The 17,024-nt window shown below is 38.5% G+C and overlaps 1 protein-coding gene and 1 long non-coding RNA gene across 4 annotated transcripts; one reads left to right on the forward strand and one right to left on the reverse strand.

The window, feature by feature from the left end:
- Positions 1-547: 547 nt before the first annotated feature.
- Positions 548-3,750, reverse strand: LOC146550680 (uncharacterized). Its single transcript, XR_014890179.1, has 4 exons — positions 3,513-3,750; positions 2,202-2,264; positions 1,663-1,716; positions 548-1,044 (listed from the first exon to the last, which is right to left on the reverse strand). It is a non-coding gene; the product is annotated as an uncharacterized LOC146550680 (long non-coding RNA).
- Positions 3,751-8,019: 4,269 nt separating this feature from the next.
- Positions 8,020-16,952, forward strand: rad21l1 (RAD21 cohesin complex component like 1). 3 transcript variants are annotated; one of them, XM_085259919.1, is made up of 14 exons: positions 8,020-8,125; positions 8,427-8,593; positions 9,254-9,383; positions 10,379-10,478; positions 10,754-10,857; positions 10,979-11,086; positions 12,356-12,457; positions 12,615-12,737; positions 12,841-13,070; positions 13,893-13,974; positions 14,340-14,482; positions 14,596-14,706; positions 14,960-15,034; positions 16,190-16,952. In XM_085259919.1, the coding sequence occupies exons 2-14, from the start codon at positions 8,447-8,449 to the stop codon at positions 16,376-16,378; spliced, it is 1,644 nt and encodes a 547-aa protein (XP_085116045.1). In that variant the 5' UTR covers positions 8,020-8,125; positions 8,427-8,446; the 3' UTR covers positions 16,379-16,952. The 3 variants fall into 3 exon arrangements, with proteins under 3 accessions (XP_085116045.1, XP_085116046.1, XP_085116047.1); XM_085259920.1 differs by having other exon boundaries at positions 16,193-16,952; XM_085259921.1 differs by lacking the exon at positions 16,190-16,952 and having other exon boundaries at positions 14,878-15,013.
- The last annotated feature ends 72 nt before the right edge of the window (positions 16,953-17,024 follow it).

A 17,024-nucleotide genomic window follows, 5' to 3' on the forward strand; every position in this document is an offset into this window, starting at 1 on the left:
AGAAACTCCCATTTCAGTTGTGGGGCCTCGCTTCTCTTCTTATTTGGATCTTAGCAAACCAATATTAAAGGGAACCCACGCTATTAAGAAAACTTAATAACCTGTCATTTCAAATCATTCTATTTAAACAATCGACTGATTAGGAATCAAGGAAAATCAGTTTCAGCAATATTTTACATCAGTACAAAGAGAAAGATTTCCAAAGTAGGCCATGGTTAAGACTGAAGGTCCTTGAGAATTATTTTGCTTTACAGAGATTTTGTCTTGCAGTTTATTTTCTGCTAAAAATATGCATTTACATCCATTAGTTAAAAAAGCGATTCCTTTACAGCAACGATGATGTCTTTTCATCCATGTCAATGCAAAAATACAAAGAACTATGTTAGATTTAATTTTAGTTTCTTTTATAATGTGGTCCTGTGCTGTGTGACATCATGTGTATGTATATATGTTTAAAAAGTATCATGTATGTATTTATTTCATTATAAAAAAAGTTCTTGTTTAGTATTATTTACTAAAAACACAAAAACAAACGGATCATTGCATTGTTTTGGGGGCACAGAAAGTTGCATCATCTGACAGAAAGTGAGAGTTCAGAAAGATTGAAATAATTTCAAATTATTCATAAAAACACTTTAAAACATGAGGGGAAATTGTAAACACAAATTTTACTGAAAACGATCGTAGAACAGAGATTATAATGGAATGTTTAAAATCAGCTCTTATTTTCTGTGAATGAGGCAATCTTAAATTTTTTTTTTCCGAGCACTTTAATTATCTGTGAGGAAGCTGCTTTGCTGGGTGTTCATTAACTTGGGAGCACAGCAGGTTCAAATTTACTGCCAATGCAATTTTCCATAAAGCAGTTTATTGACATTATAGGAGACACCTCTGTTTAAAATTCCACGGATGGTGTGCGTTGAGCATGAAATTTGCTCTCAGTTTTTAGAGAACTGCATTAGCGTTTTTGTGAAGAAGCTGGATTTGAAAAATGAAGCCAAATCATCCAAATGTCCTGCTTGTCCTGCAGTGGATATGGCATTTCTGGAAGGGAAAAAGGCATAAATAAATGAATAAATATTGGTCTGAATGAGGATAACCTTGGACAGCTTTGGTTTTAGGACTTGAGAAACAACCATCTTTGTGTGCCACACACAACATTTCAGGAGAAATCTTTCTGAGAAGGCTAATCAAAAATCAAAATTCACATTGATAGCAAAGCTGCAACTGTGAGGTTGCCTTTCCTATGACGATTACATGCATGTGCGTTTTAAAACATATAGGAAGCCCCATCTCTGTAATGAAAAGTAAAATCTATAGGGCATATGACCTAAAGTGATGTACTTGTATTTTTGCTAAACTGAGCTGAAATGAAAATCTTAACCGCAATCCCAACAGGGAGCACAAGAAAATATGCATGAAGGATCAACTTAGATGCAAAGTAATTTATTTTCCCCCAGTTTGAAAAAAAAAAGTGCCTGTAGGATAAGCTTTCACTGGCAACCAATATAGGGAAGCAATGAGATACAGCCAGAGGAGGAATTAAAAGAAAAATAACTGATATGGCACATCGCATTAAGAGAAACTGGCAGTATAGTCCTACTTGGGTGCATACTGTAGCTGGGTGCATTTTTGAAACTGTGTATAAAAACAATTATTTACCTTTTTGATTACTGAGACTAATCATGTGAGATTCTTCATTCTGGTCCGTGCAGTCTGTTTGTAGAGCCAGATGGAAATTGATCGGTAAACATGATTGAGATTATTACTGAGTACACAGTTTTACCATTAAAGACTAAGTTTACCCAGCACAGCACTCAATTATGAAATAAAGCTTCAATTCAACAGCCACTTCAGAAATAATCGCTGCTTCTCTTATCTTCATGTGAATTTCCTCTTTTCAGTCCCAATCTCCATCACCAACTCTCTTATCCTCAGTTTGTCTGTTCCTCTTAAAAGCCCAGACTATGACTTCCTATACCAACTGTTCTTGTGCACTCAGACAACTCAAGACATCATTTTAGTGCAAAACACAATTTATTTTGGCGGGTTTAATTCTCTGCTAGTCGTCACTGCCTTGAAGGTCACTAGAAGAAGGATTTTTGCTCTTAAACATGGATATGTGAGAGAAAGGCAGGTCTATGAGAGACAAAGGAGAGAGATTAAAAACTCCTCTATGAGTTTAGGCTCTTTCATCTTACCTCTGGTCGAGGAAAACCACAGTCATACCTGGCAGAATCACCCTGATGTCAGGCTGTGACCTCCTGTGTAAATTAAAATGTATCTGGTTATCATAGTGCACTGAATCACATATTTTACTAACACTGAACTAATTTTTCAGTCAATTAGTTGATTAATCAGTCTATCAGCTAAGATTTCTGTTGGATCAATGAATTGCTTAATATGGAGCCTATTTTCTTTCTTGGCTCTATATGATGTTAGGGAGAGCAAATATCCATAACACGGTCATCCAGGAGAATATCTCTGACTATGACTGCAGCGGTTCCACCCAGCTGTTATTCACACTTCCTCTTTATGAGCAGCATCCAATCAGATAATAATTTAATTTGGAGGAGCTAAAATTGCTTCATGCAAAACAAGGATGAACTTTATAAGATAAATACTCATTATTTTGAACCGTAACACATGCACAGTGACTAAAGATTTGGTGCTGGAAATGAGCAGAAAAGGTCCATTTTATTTTATTTATTTATTTTTAAAAATTTTAAGTAGAATTTTAAATCAGTTAAAATCTTGGAAAATGAGGTCAAAATTTAGCACTCTATGATACACATACAAAGTATTTACGGTAACTCTCTAAGTAAATTAGTGTTTAAGATCCAGGACGTGATGTTAAAAAGCTGACATAAAATACGTTTATTAAACACAGTATGTTTTTATTAGAATAATGAAAAGAAATATAAAGAAAACAAATGACCTGAAAATGATTATTCAGCAGAAAAACCAGACATGAAAGTTAGTGTTAGGTGCAACACTACATCTCAGCAAGATTTAACATTACAACTAAGGTCTGCAATAGACTGTGAGTAATTACTGTGCACTTCTTGTAAGGTTTCACTATATTTAATCTTCAACAGAGGGTGAAAGTTACATTCTAACCCAAACTTTGACACCGTGGCTCTGCTTGGTTTTTCCCAGCATGCTGGTGCCCTCTAGTGCATACAAACAGAAAGACAGTGGAAAGACAATAAGCCTTCATTTAGTTATATGTAAACAGATATTGTAGAAAGGTGTATGATTATTATTATAAATTTTGGGGGGAAATAATACATTTTCACATATCAAAGGGGGGAAAAAACAAGGAAGAAAATAAAAAACTGAACCACAAAGAGCAGAGGAACAAATGTGCTGTCTATTGATTAATGGAATATACACACTTTCTGGCCACTTCATTAGATGCACATTGATAGTACCTGGTTGGACCTTATTTTGCCTTATTTCAAAACTGCCCTAATTCTTCATGGTATAGAAATGCTGGGAAGATTCCTCACCGATTTTGGTCCATATTGAGATGATAGCATCAGTTGCTGCAGGTTTGTCAGCTGCACATCCATGATGCTAATCTCCCCTTCCACCACATCCCAAAAGTGGATTGAAACTGGCATGTTATCCTGCTGGAAGCAGCCATCAGATGATCTGTACACTGTTCATAAAGTGATGGATATGGTCAGCAACAACACTCAGGAAGGCTGTGACATTTAAATGATGCTCAGCTGGTACACCATTAAACCACCACCACCAGTTTGAATCAAGTCTTTCAAGCTTTCATGTTGTTTACATCAAATTCTGCCCATTTTGTAGTGAAACTGATACTCATCATACATGGCAACACTTTTCCAGTCTTCTGTTGTCCAAATTTGGTCAACTTTTGCGAAGTGTAGTCTTCATTTCCTGTTTTTAGTTGACAGGAGGGGCACCCAGTGTGGTCTTCTGCAGCCAATCCCATCTGTTTCAAAGTTTGACATGCTGTGGGTTCAGAGAAGCTCCCCGGTATACATTGGCTGTAATGAGCAGTTGTTTGACTTCAAAGTGGTTGTGCGGAACATGCCAATAGATCAGCAATTTTTAAAATGCTCAGCCCCCCATCTGGCTCCAACAGTCTAGTATCTTTCGTCCTCATTCTGATGCTCACTCTGAACTTTAGCAGGTTGTCTTCACTATGCTTACATGCCTAAATGCAGTGATTTACTGCCATGTGATTGGCTGACTAGATATTTGTGTTATCTGTGTTATATCTTTATCTCTGACCAACGCCCGGTCGAAGATAAACATATCAGGTCAATGCTGATGCTGATGGACATCTGAAACAGGCAGTTCATGCTTGAATTTGTTGAACAGAACAAGGGAACAGAAAACCTTAAGGACAAAGTGGCAAATAAAGACTAACACCTCCTTCAACCTCCTATATATTGGAATAACATTAAGCTGCGTAATCTTTATTTTTCCAATACCCATAATTCCATAAAATTCATCTTTATGTATCCTGTAGCTGTAAATAAGTGGTGGATAAAATTACTTTTAAACTTATTACTGCATTAACACATCCCAAGCAGATACTGGATGTCTGCAGACACTGTCCATTGCCTGGGGATGAGCTCCAACTGAAACAGGTGATCAAACCTTCATCCCGCATGTGTTTGAAGGAGAAACTGGGGAAAACATACACGATAACAGGTAGCACATGCAAACTCCACAGATAAGACCGCTGCCTGAGCATGAACTCTGCTGTGAGCACTAAAAACTGAGCCACAATGTTACTGTGGCAAAAGAGTCAGTACGTCAGTACGTTCCAAAACTGGTATTTAGGTTTACATTTTAAGATGTGCTTCTGCATACTGGCGCTTTTTGCAGAATGCAAGCCAGCATGTTTTTGAGGGTTTTTTTGTCTGTGTCAGCTACACATAATGCATGACTGTCAAAGTACAAAGTGCCGTTATGATGGAGTATATCCCAGTTGTACGCATTCTGCATGCAGCAATACATATTTTGTAAGAGCAGCTGTGGTATGCATTAAAGGGAAAAAATATTCAGTTTGGGATGCAGCCCAGAAAATTAAAAACACCTGTGTGTGTCTGTGCACTCCTAAATAAGATACAGTATGACAACCTCGTGCTGCACCCTCGTGCTTTTCCTTCACATGTCCACTGGTCATTAGGACCAAAAATATATTAAATCATTTTGAGGATTTAAACACAAGTAGAAGAAGTAGAAACACCAAACATCAGATTACCACATGAGAAGCATTTATGATGGACTGCTTTAAGAATCCACACCTGATCATGTGTGAAATGAAACTTGTCAGACTTTACAGCAGTAATCGCAGTAATTTGTTACTTTTTCTTTCAATACAACATCTGTCAGTGAGAGAAATTATATAATCACATAGGTTTTTAAATGACTTTCCTTTTTTTACATGAATAAGTTAAGAGTCTGAGGACAAACCAGTTTGACTCACTGAATTTAAGCCCACTGGGGCATGAAGCCTCTGAAAAGCATTGCTTGTGAGCTGTTTTCTTTAAGACATAAAACATTAGCTAATGTGTAAAAAAAAAATAAAAAAAAATTGAATTGTTACATGATTCTGAGTGTGCTTTAGTTTTAAGAAACATCAGTTTAACAGAAACATAAAACAGTTATTTAGTGCTTTTCTTGCACAAATGGACAACCTAAAACTAAAAAGGAGTCATGCTGTCAAATGTGACAAACAGTAGGCCAATTATATCTTTTTTTATATCAATACAATTGCATTTTTTTACTTTGTGATTTTCTCCCATTAATATCTCTTTCTTCAGATCTAAATGTATAAGGTCTTCATCTTAAGCAGATGTCACTCAGATATGCACAAAATATGAAGTAGCTTATCTTAACTGCATCCATAAACTGTGCCCCCTCAATCATTAGCAAATAAATTAAGCATAGAATAGAATAGTTTAGATTTTAGTGTAGAAGTTGGAAGCAGTATAACATAGCATTACCTAAAGTCTAAGTAAAACCAGGGCCATCACTGCCTTCTGGTTGGCGCCTCAGGTCAATCTGGTCCCACACCTCCAGACTCACAAACAGCTTCTTCCCCTGGGCCATTCGGACTGTCAATAAACACTATCCCCCCACGCCCCACGCACACGCACCTCACCAATCTGAGCCAATGTTTGAGTAACCTTATCACTCAGGCCACTCACACACGGACTCTATTCAGACCAAGTCTTTTCTTTGCACTACCTCCAAGCACTCTGTGACTATTTTGTTCTCCAGTGTGTGACTTTCTATTATTTATATATATTCCCTTGTTTTGTATATATATCCCTCTTGATTGATTCCTGTTTGCTATTTATCCCTGCTGTCTACTATTTATATTTTATTCTGGCACAGTTGGTGTGCAGTACCCACAATTTTGTTGTACATGTACAGTGACAATAAAGGACTATTCTATTCTATTCTATGTAGATTAAAGCTCTCCTTGAGGAAAGTACTTACATATAACAAATTAAGAGTTGTTTCCATGCTGTTATCATACATTATCAAACATTATATTGTATATTAAATAGTACTCTCAACTGGGACTGGTGGAAAAGTTGAGAATTGGGAGTGGGCAGTTTTATGGAGTACTTGCATATATGTATGTCTTGGTAACTTTATTGTAGTGGTGATTGGGGCATAAGAGTACTTTAGGTACTTAACATATGGGATCTCCATGGAGTATGACGTTTGCAGATGACAATGTGAACTATGGTGAGAGTAGGGAGCAACTGGCAAACAGCCTGGAGGGAAGAAGAATAAATGTCAGTAGACATAAGACAAAATACATGTGTGCAAATGACAGGGAGAGATGTGTCAGAGTGAAGCTGCAAGGAGTAGAGGTAGTTAAGGTAGATTAGTTTACCTGGGAGAGAAGGATGTTAGGTTAGGGTGAGATGGATTCAGATGATCTGTGGCGACTATTAAAGGGAGCAGCGAAAAAGGAAAAAGAAAATAGGCCATATTTTCTGGATAGATGGATGGAATTCAAAATCCTGCTCCTCACATACAAGGTCTTAAATAATCAGGCCCCATCTTATCTTAATGACCTTGTAGTACCATATCACCCTATTAGAGCACTTCGCTCTCGCTCTGCAGGCCTACTTGTTGTTCCTAGAGTATTTAAAAGTAGAATGGGAGGCAGAGCCTTCAGATTTCAGGCCCCTCTTCTGTGGAACCAGCTTCCAGTTTGGATTCGGGAGACAGACACTATCTCTACTTTCAAGATTAGGCTTAAAACTTTCCTTTTTGCTAAAGCATATAGTTAGGGCTGGACCAGGTGACCCTGAATCCTCCCTTAGTTATGCTGCAATAGACGTAGGCTGCCGGGGGATTCCCATGATGCATTGAGTTTTTCCTTTCCAGTCACCTTTCTCACTTACTATGTATTAACAGACCTCTCTGCATTGAATCATATCTGTTATTAACCTCTGTCTCTCTTCCACAGCATGCCTTTTATCCTGTCTTCCTTCTCTCACCCCAACCGGTCGCAGCAGATGGCCGCCCCTCCCTGAGCCTGGTTCTGCCGGAGGTTTCTTCCTGTTAAAAGGGAGTTTTTCCTTCCCACTGTCGCCAAAGTGCTTGCTCATAGGGGGTCATATGATTGTTGGGTTTTTCTCTGTATCTATGAAGCGCCTTGAGGCGACTTTTGTTGTGATTTGACGCTATATAAATAAAATTGAAATTGAAATTGTGTTGCACTTTGCAAAAGTCCTTGAGCACTACTTAGACAGCTAGAGACCAGTATTGTTAGAGGAAGACTAACTTTAATGACAATGAACATAACTAATGGAAAGCACTCTTTTGCTGTTCTAATAAGTATTCTTATGAATAATTGATTAAAAATTATTTAAATATCTGAATTTCTTTTCAACTTAAGCTTGAATAGTGAAATGTGTGATTTCTTGTTTTTTTTAATACCACAGGTACTTTTATAATGTTAGTAGTTTTTAAAAAAAAAAAAATATTTGTGGCCATTTATATCAACTGACTGTTGTTGTTTGTTTTTTAATTGACGTAAATGGCGCCAGAATAACCCCTGGCGGTGTTATGCTGTTCAATGTCAAAAGGCGGCACTTTCAAAGTTAAGGTAGGCGGCTGTGTTTGTATCGGGCCTTTACTGCGCTTGTGTAAAATTAATTATTATAACCCCTTTATGCTTTTAGCGTCACTGATAACAGTAGAAGTTAAACTCACTTGAAAAAATTCTGATAGGCTTACAGCTTCGTAGCTAACTCTTAGCTAACTTCGTTAGAGGACATTGACAGTAGAAGTCAGGCTTAGTTAGCGGTCAAGGAAACACCTATTTTCTAAACTTAGCTAAATCAGCATGAGAAAATTCAGCCGAGACGTGAAACATAATTAAACAAACATTGATATTTCCCTCACAGGTGACAGCTAACTTACCAACATGATGTTCTACACACAACTCTTCACTTCTAAGCGCGGATCACTAGCCAAAATCTGGCTAGCAGCCCACTGGGAAAAGAAGCTAACAAAGGCCCATGTTTTTGAATGCAACCTGGAAACAACTATCAGAGAAATAATTTCACCAAAGGTAAACGTTTTCAAAGCGCATATCCATAACCACATATTATGGGATAACTTAAGCCAGTTATTATAGTTTTATGTTGACATTAGCTTTATGATTTTTCGTTGTGCTTGAGCAATGACAATAAAGGACCATTCTATTCTATTTGAACTGTTTTCATTTCCGTTTAGTTTCAGTCAGTTCCTAAAGTGGATTTGCTTGGTTCATTTCGGTTTTTATGTTATTTTTAGTTTGGGGTTTGTTTGTTTTTTTTGTTTTGTTTTTTGTCTTTTTAATTATTAGAGTATAGGAGGTATTTTCCCATGGGCAAGTAGATAGCACAATATGAACGTGAAACTTTACAGTGAAGGCAGCTGACACACAACACAATCAGACATCCCAGTCTTATTAAACAAATAGTTTTCTTAACAAATTTAACCACAGTGATAAAGACTATTGCTTTCCCTTTTCTGGGTTTATACAGAGCACAGGCAGGGTGGAGATGAGTGTCAGGTGTCTACTTTTTTAAGTTTAAATAAACACACTTTTTTTTAGTCTTTGAGTTAAATAATCATGATTTCATCCCTGAAATAACTAAAACGCTTTTTAATGGCTAGTTTTAGTTAATCTTTTATATTAACTATATAAAGAGTGAGTCTGAGACGTCAGTTTGTGTGTTCTTTGTAGGTGAGAATTGGTTTGCGGACATCTGGTCATCTGCTCCTTGGTGTGGTTCGAATCTACTCCAGAAAAGCAAAGTATCTCCTTGCAGACTGCAGCGATGCCCTGATTAAGATTAAAACAGCTTTTAGGCCAGGTAACCCCGCCTTGTTGAAGTTTGTGTGTGTGCGCGTGTGTGTCTGTGTGTGCATTAAATAATTTAAATTCTTTCAGAATAACATTGTAAAATATTTTTAATCGGAGCAGCTATTGTTGTACAGTTTATGTGACAGTTCCTCGTAAATCAATAAAGCTAAAACCTGAATTTTAGCAGAACCAAAACTTATTTCACAATCTGATCAGAATCAGAAAGACTTTATTTATCCCCAAGGGGCAATTAAGATACAACAGAGCAGCGTGATGTTGAAGATGAGGACAGGGCATAAACAGGCAATAGGAGTGAGATAATAAATACACAGAATATACAGTATATACACAGTTTTAAAATTAAAGTGACTAAAAGGTAAATAAATAACTGTAAGTGACTAAAAGTGAGTAAAGTGTTGGCAATATAAAAAGAGTGTAGAGTAGTTTATGTTTATGGGTGTGGGAAATAGTCTTACCGGCTGATAATAAGGAAAGGATGGTTTTCAGAAATGGATTAACTGCCATGTAAAAAAAAATTCATTCAGATTTTAATACGATTAATCCAGTCTAACAATCCTACAATTAATCCTGGGTTTATTAAAGTTACAGTGTATGGTACATAAGACTGTGTGTGTTTGTTTTGTTTGTTTTTGAACCAACCATGTAATCATTTATTTTATATTAGCCATTTATTTGTAATGCAGCAAAAAGCTTCAACAAAAATGGCACATTGCAATATTCATGAAAGGAGTATTTATGAAAACATGCTCTATGTGTTAGAATGCATTAGTTTCACTTATATGTATCTAAAGTGGTAACAGACCGTATCCCATTTATGACATAAGTGCTTAACCAACATATTTTAAGAAGGAACGTTTTCAACCCCAAGAACTTGAGCTGATTTGTGGTTTTCTCATGTACACGATCACAGCAAACAGTCTTTCATCAAACCTATGGTGTGAAAACTTAATTTACCTGCATGCTCTTTCTCTCATAATACACCAGGTCAGACAGATCTGCCGGTGGAGGGGCTTGAGGCCACAATAAAAGCGATTACCTTGGTCGAAGATTTCACTACCTTTGATCCCCAGCTTCCAGACCCCAGGCACTGTTTTCCTCACTTCTCCAACACGTCTAACCTGTCATTTATAGAATTGATTTTTATGACATGCTTGTCAATATAAAAGGATATGAATAAAAGGATTGCTCATATAAAATATATAAAAAAATATAAGGCTGATTGTGGACTTACCTATTTTCTAAGTTATAATTCTGTGTTGACTTCCTAAAGTAAGGCTGCCCTGCAATCATACATAATTTAATTACTTGTTATTTATTTAAACCTGGTGAATAAGTATTCTGTTTGTGTCCACACACCAGTGACATAGATGTTGTGGACCACTTTTCACTGAACCAGTGTCGATTGGAGGAAATCACTCTGAAAGAGGACTTTGGAAATAACTTTCTAAACTTTGCAGACATTGGTAAGAGCTGAGTTGTTTTCTTGCTTAAGTTGAGTTGTCATTGTTTTTGTTTCTGTTGAGCCTGATTTCATTCTGTCATAGAATATTATTAATTTCTTCCCTTACTTGTCGTTGATTGTAGGAGATGAGCGCCAAAGTTATCATAATGTATTGATGGATGTGAGCTTCCAGAGCTTGGCTCAACATGGAGATGCATTCGGGGATGAGGACCGAGGATTTGACTTACTCGGTATTCCATCCATCCATTTTCTTCCACTTATCCGGGGCCGGGTCGCGGGGGCAGCAGCCCAAGCAGAGAAGCCCAGACCTCCCTCTCCCCAGCCACCTCCTCCAGCTTATCCGGGGGAACACCAAAGCGTTCCCAGGCCAGCCGAGAGATATAATTTCTCCAGGGTGTCCTGGATCTGCCCCGGGGCCTCCTCCCGGTGGGACATGCCCGGAAAACCTCGCCCAGGGGGCATCCTTGTCAGATGCCTGAACCACCTCAGCTGGCTCCTTTCGATGTGGAGCAGCAGCTGCTCTACTCTGAGCCCCTCCCGGATGGCTGAACTTCTCACCCTATCTCTAAGGGAGAGGCCAGCCACCCTTCGGAGAAAGCCCATTTCCGCCGCTTGTATTCGCAATCTCGTTCTTTCGGTCACTACCACTCGTGACCATAGGTGAGGTTAGGGACGTAGACCGACCGGTAAATTGAGAGCTTCACTTTTACACTCAGCTCTCTCTTCACCACAACAGACCGGTACAGCGTCCGCACCAATCCGTCTGTCGATCTCCCGCTCCCTTCTCCCATCACTCGTGAACAAGACCCCGAGATACTTAAACTCCTCAGATTTGGAGGTGCTGATTACTCGGTAGTCTTACGTGAATTGATGAGGATCAGTTTACAGTCAGTTTTTAGCCAGAAGAACATTTAAAAACAGATCCCTCTCTGGGATACTGACTGACTCTAGTGTTACCTTTACTGTAAAGTTGTGATGCCAGAAAATATTCTTTCAAATATATCAGTATTCAGCAGGCCATTAAAAATTGGTGTTTTGTCACCAAATGCATACAGATCAAAAAAGGAGTATAAACCATTCTTGCAGTAGGTGATTGAGTAAAATGTCACAGGATATGCTATAAACTCAATCAAAGCTCTCCTTTTTCCAGTGGTGTTTGCAATCCTTGTCCTGGTTATAAACGGAAATGTTTGACCTGGATTGCTCACATCTGCTATTAGCTTTGGTGTTTGTGAGAGGAGACGGTCTGTCTGGGCCTTCAGGTCCTTGACAGGACTCATGTTCCTGTATTCTCTCAGGGATCCGACATCTGAACTGTAACACAAAGAATAAATAGCCTTTGAGACACGGCATGGCTCCTATCTGCTTTTTAGTTTTTAATAATGAATGGTTGTATGGTTGCAGATGGTCTCTTTTTTTGCTTTTTCACATATCAGAATTAAAATGGAATTAAAACATATTAACTATATGTTTTATTTTTTCCTCCACTGACTTTGTAGATTTTCTGGCGCAGTCCAGTGATAATGCTGAGGCCACAGAATTCATCCAGGAGAATCCACAAAATGAAAACCTGCCGAGCTCGCCTTTATATGATCAGCAAGGTGATATTTCATTGTGACTGTATTTTACATTAGCTATTTAAATCACATTTTCAATTTAATTTAAACAGCTGCAAGTGATATGCGCTTGATTGTACAGCAGCGCAAGGGAATTGTGTTGTTCATTAAGAGAGTAAAGAGCTGTGTTTGCTCTGAACAGAGCCCATATGTTTGGCAGATGCTAACAGAACGGATTCCATGGAAGTAGAGACCCCGATGGCGAATCAGACCACCCTGCTCGCTAATGAGGAGGCCTTTGCTCTCGAACCTGTGCCCATCACTCGTAAGCACCAAGCATGCCAATCAAAAGCCACTCACATCAGAACAGCTGAAATGCCACTCTTTTTCTCACATAAACTCTTGTATGGTTAACTGTTTTTCTTCAGCAAACTCTGAGAGGAAGAAGGGGAAGAGGAAACGCAAGTTGGTGGTGGATCAGACTAAAGAGCTGAGCAACGAATGCATCAGAAAGCAGCTTTCTGACTTTTCAGATCTGGTCACTCCTTTGGACATGGCCCCGCCCACTGTGCAGCTAATGCAGTGGAAAGAGAGCGGAGGTGCAGATAAACTCTTTGCACAGCCGTGTTCCACTGTTTTATCGCTCCAGATAAAGGAGGTGAAACCCTGCTACATTCTCAACAATATTAATCCCACAATAATATCACCACTATTGTCTGTTTTTTCTGGGAGTCACATAAATGATTTTCGCCTTCAAAAACCTTTTCTGGTCCACTTCCAGACAGCTTCCAGCGCTGCTATTTAAGCTGAGCACTCTGCAATTTCACGACAAGCTTTAAACGTATTTACAGAGGAATCATTCATTTGTCTTTTAAACTAATGTAACTTTTGGTAATGATAGTGAATTCGATCGCTAAAACTAGTTTTCAGGTAAAGCCCGAAAGACCAAAAGCATCACGAGTGGGACCGGCAACATGCTTGTTGCTTTAGCTTGTGTTGGGTTTTCTGGTGATTGTCTTCATCTGAAAATCGCTGAGTTATCTGAGGGAGGGCATACGGTGGAAACGCTGTAATGATTACTGCAAATACACGGTTTGATCCAAACGCAAGAGACTTTTGGCTACACTGAAGCAATCATAACTTGTCACTTGCCAAATTTGCTTCCCTGTGAGTTGCTTCACTTGCACAAAATGTAGAATCAGTTAAAGGATTCTCATTTTGACACGCTGCAGGAGATCCAGCATTCATTGCTGATGTATATAGTGCGAGAGGACACAATGAGACTTCCACCAAGTGGTCTCAAAATAGCAGCCGTGCTCGAGGCGTTCTGGAGGTGCATGGGAAGATAATAGATAAGCCAGTTTAAATCAAGTAAAGGCTTTTTGATTTTACGAGGTGATTTTGATTAAACTTTGCATTTTGGCGCATAGACAAAGGTGAATCCCTGCTATTAATGTTATGTCACATTTTACATTTCCAGCTTTTTGCTAGGAGTTTTTTCCAAGTGAAGCGCCGTGGTGTACGTGAGGATGTTGAGGAGATGCGCCACGAAGAGCATAAAGGTATTTTATGTTTGTTTATTCATTTCTATGGTGTTGTTTCTGTTATTACAGTACATGTGTAATATAACAAAGTTAAAGCTGAGAGGCAGAAGGGTAAAAAGACAAAAGAATGGTGGAGAAAGTAGGAAAGATTATAATAAAATGATCTTTCCTCTGAGCTTGTTTCTGCCAGAGGCTTCTTCTTGTTGAAATTAAGTTTTTCCTTCCCACTGCTTTCAAGTGCTTGCTCATAGATTTCTTTTGTTGTTGTTGTTTCTGTATTATTGTAGGGTCTTTACCTTACAGTATAAAGCGCCTTGAGGTGACAGTTGTTGTGATTTGGTGCTATATTGTTTTTAATGTATGTGCTTTGTCCTGCTCCTTAGCTCAGAGGGAACGAAGTGCCCTCACTACAGAAGTCAGTGTCATGGATTTATCAGCTGATCCTGAAAAAACACACAACACTGAGCTGACTGAACACGATCACGTCAACGACAGCCAGCGTGAGAGCTACTCACAGCTCACACAAGTAAGTATTAACATGTTATGTAAAAAAAAAATATATATATATATTTATTATAGTTCCCCTGCTTTCACTGTTTTTCATTGTCCATAGCTCATAATCTGTGCTCTTTCTACCAGGATGAAAACAGGTCAGAGCTTACTCATCCATCACTTCCATCTGAAGACTCCATATTTGTCCACCCGCCTTACTTGGAGCACAGCACGCAGTCAACTTCCCTCCACACTCAGGTGCTTGCAGACACAAACAGTTACAAATAGAAGCAGGGCAGGAAACTGTCCTCTGCCAACCTCTGCTTCTCACCGACCTTAACTGTGGAATGAAAGTGAACTAATAATGGATGATTGTGTGTGAAAATAGCTAATACAGTAGATGAGCTCCAATCTATTAACACTTTACAGATGGCGGGTGTTCATTTCCCACCCTGCCTTGGTGATGTGCCCAGCATCACTGACTGAAATATGGTGCCTTTCTTACCTCCAGTCTATGCTGAATAGCCAGGACTTTGAGGAGAGGAGGATAACCAGGCGAGCACAGAAGCTTCTGAACGCTCTAAAAGTAAGACTCTAAAAATAAATGGTTGGACATTAGAATTAAAGTCGCACCAGCTACTCCATCTTGGATGTAACTGGAATTAAAATAGATGGGAAGAATGCATGTTCAGGACACAGGAGTGTTGTTTGTCCCATGGGGTCTACTTAATTTCAGTTTGGATGTTACATAAGCTGACTTAACATTAGTACTTGGTTCCTGAAAAACGCATGATCGAGACAAAATTCAGACCTGACTGTTATGGTATAGATATGATAACAACATCCTGATTACTCTGCAAACATTTCAGTGTTGAGTAAATGACAGCTAACAGTCTTGGCTTGACATCTGCGATCCTGCTACTGAGGGTCTAAATAGGGCACATCTGATTGTTCAAAATCAGTCACGTGGAGGTTTTGAGTGTGGCGTCCTCTTTGCGACCAATTTTATCTAGCGAGTGTGAGCAGCCTCCCACAACCACTCGAAACTATGTGAAGAAAACACATTTTTCCCTAGCAACCTTTGGTTGCCAGGAAATCACTAACCAGTTTCCAGGTTTAGGAAAGGGTTTGGGGTTTTTTTGAATACTGGTTCCAAGATGAAAGTTGTCCCAATGTCAATAACATAACCTCACCACCTTCTGGATATCATTGTTGGCCTTAGGGAGATGTTGTATTCAAGAATTGTTTAACGGTATCCTTTTACTAATTAGAATAAAACTGAACAAATCTTCTTGACCTAAAGGAGAGTAGCAAAGTCCAGAAAAAGCTTAGCATACCGGGGTCGTCTCTGTTTCTCTTTCTGAAACTTATTTGAGTTGTTACTATCCAGAAATGTAACTTCACCATGCATTAAAAAGAGAAAATTAACATATACATAAATGTAAAGGGATTAAGTTTTGTTTATACTTACCAAAAAGAAAGGACCTGCTGGTCTGTTGGTTAGCACATCTGATCGCAGCCATTTAGTAACAAAATTAGTTGACAATCAAATTTTACTTAATAAGTTTATTTTAAATGTGGACACCCTGTACTGTGTTTTTCTGCACCATGCCCTACTTAACCCTGAATATCAGAAACTGTAGTCAGCGTGGACAGGAATTTAACAATGAGAGGGATGGGAGAGGATTAGGGGTGATGTACAGGAAATTAAACTCTTGTCTGTGTGTGTTTGTGTTTGCAGCAGAGCCAGTATGACAGCAAAGACCCCACGTTCAGCCTGCAGGGAATTTGTGAAGGAAGCAGTCGCTGGCAAGCTGCAACCACCTTCTTCTGTTTCCTCGTCCTGAAAAAACAAGAAGTCCTCCGCCTGTGTCAGACCGCTCCCTATGAGGACATCTCTGCCACACCTGGACCCAAATTCTACAATTAGTAAAAAGCAGAAGTCAGTCTTCTAACATGCCAGCTTGGGTTTGTAAATGACGCAGAATCACTGTGTCTGTTTAACTCTGATAAGATTATATTAAAGTTACTGAAATAAGCTTCTGGAATAAATAGTATAAACTGCATTAAATGAACACATATTACTCTGTTTATATGTTTGCTTGTTCTGGGTTTCAGTGAAGGAACACGTTTCCTAAAATGCTTGGCCAGACTGTTTTATCAGGTCTCTGATTTTACATATTCAATTCTCTATATGTTTTAGTCTGCTTTCTGCTTTTTCTGTCGTGTATATTTATTCCAGACACAAGATCTCAGAAGTTATTTCTGTGACCAGTTACACAAAAAAAATGTCACATAGCTCTTTGTTGTTTTATCTGAAATGTTGCTGTTCTTCATTCTTCAAAACTTTCTTTAACAAAGTATTTAACGTGACTCTTTAGCAGGTAGAAATATGTTGTTAAAGTTAATTATTTAAGTAGTGAAAATTTAGAAGTTTCTCTATTCGTGCTGTGTCTTGTATTGGCTGAAGCATTGTGGATTGCATTAAAGTAAATGCATATATCAAAGCACAGACTTGTATTTATTTCTGTTCTATGCAAACAAACTTTGCTTTATCTGTGAATTGGAGCATGATT

Source organism: Mchenga conophoros, linkage group LG20 (assembly GCF_057382185.1).
Source record: "Mchenga conophoros isolate Kocher_MC1m ecotype Shallow Benthic linkage group LG20, M_conophoros_male_GT1.1, whole genome shotgun sequence".
Lineage (NCBI taxonomy): Eukaryota > Metazoa > Chordata > Actinopteri > Cichliformes > Cichlidae > Mchenga > Mchenga conophoros.

Bases quoted from the DNA above. Each gene is read 5' to 3' on its own strand.
- rad21l1 (XM_085259919.1), top strand. From the start codon at position 8,447: ATGATGTTCTACACACAACTCTTCACTTCTAAGCGCGGATCACTAGCC. The intron at 11,087-12,355 runs GTATTCCATCCA...CTGACTTTGTAG, and splicing joins CCGAGGATTTGACTTACTCG to ATTTTCTGGCGCAGTCCAGT. The intron at 13,071-13,892 runs GTGAAACCCTGC...TTACATTTCCAG, and splicing joins TATCGCTCCAGATAAAGGAG to CTTTTTGCTAGGAGTTTTTT.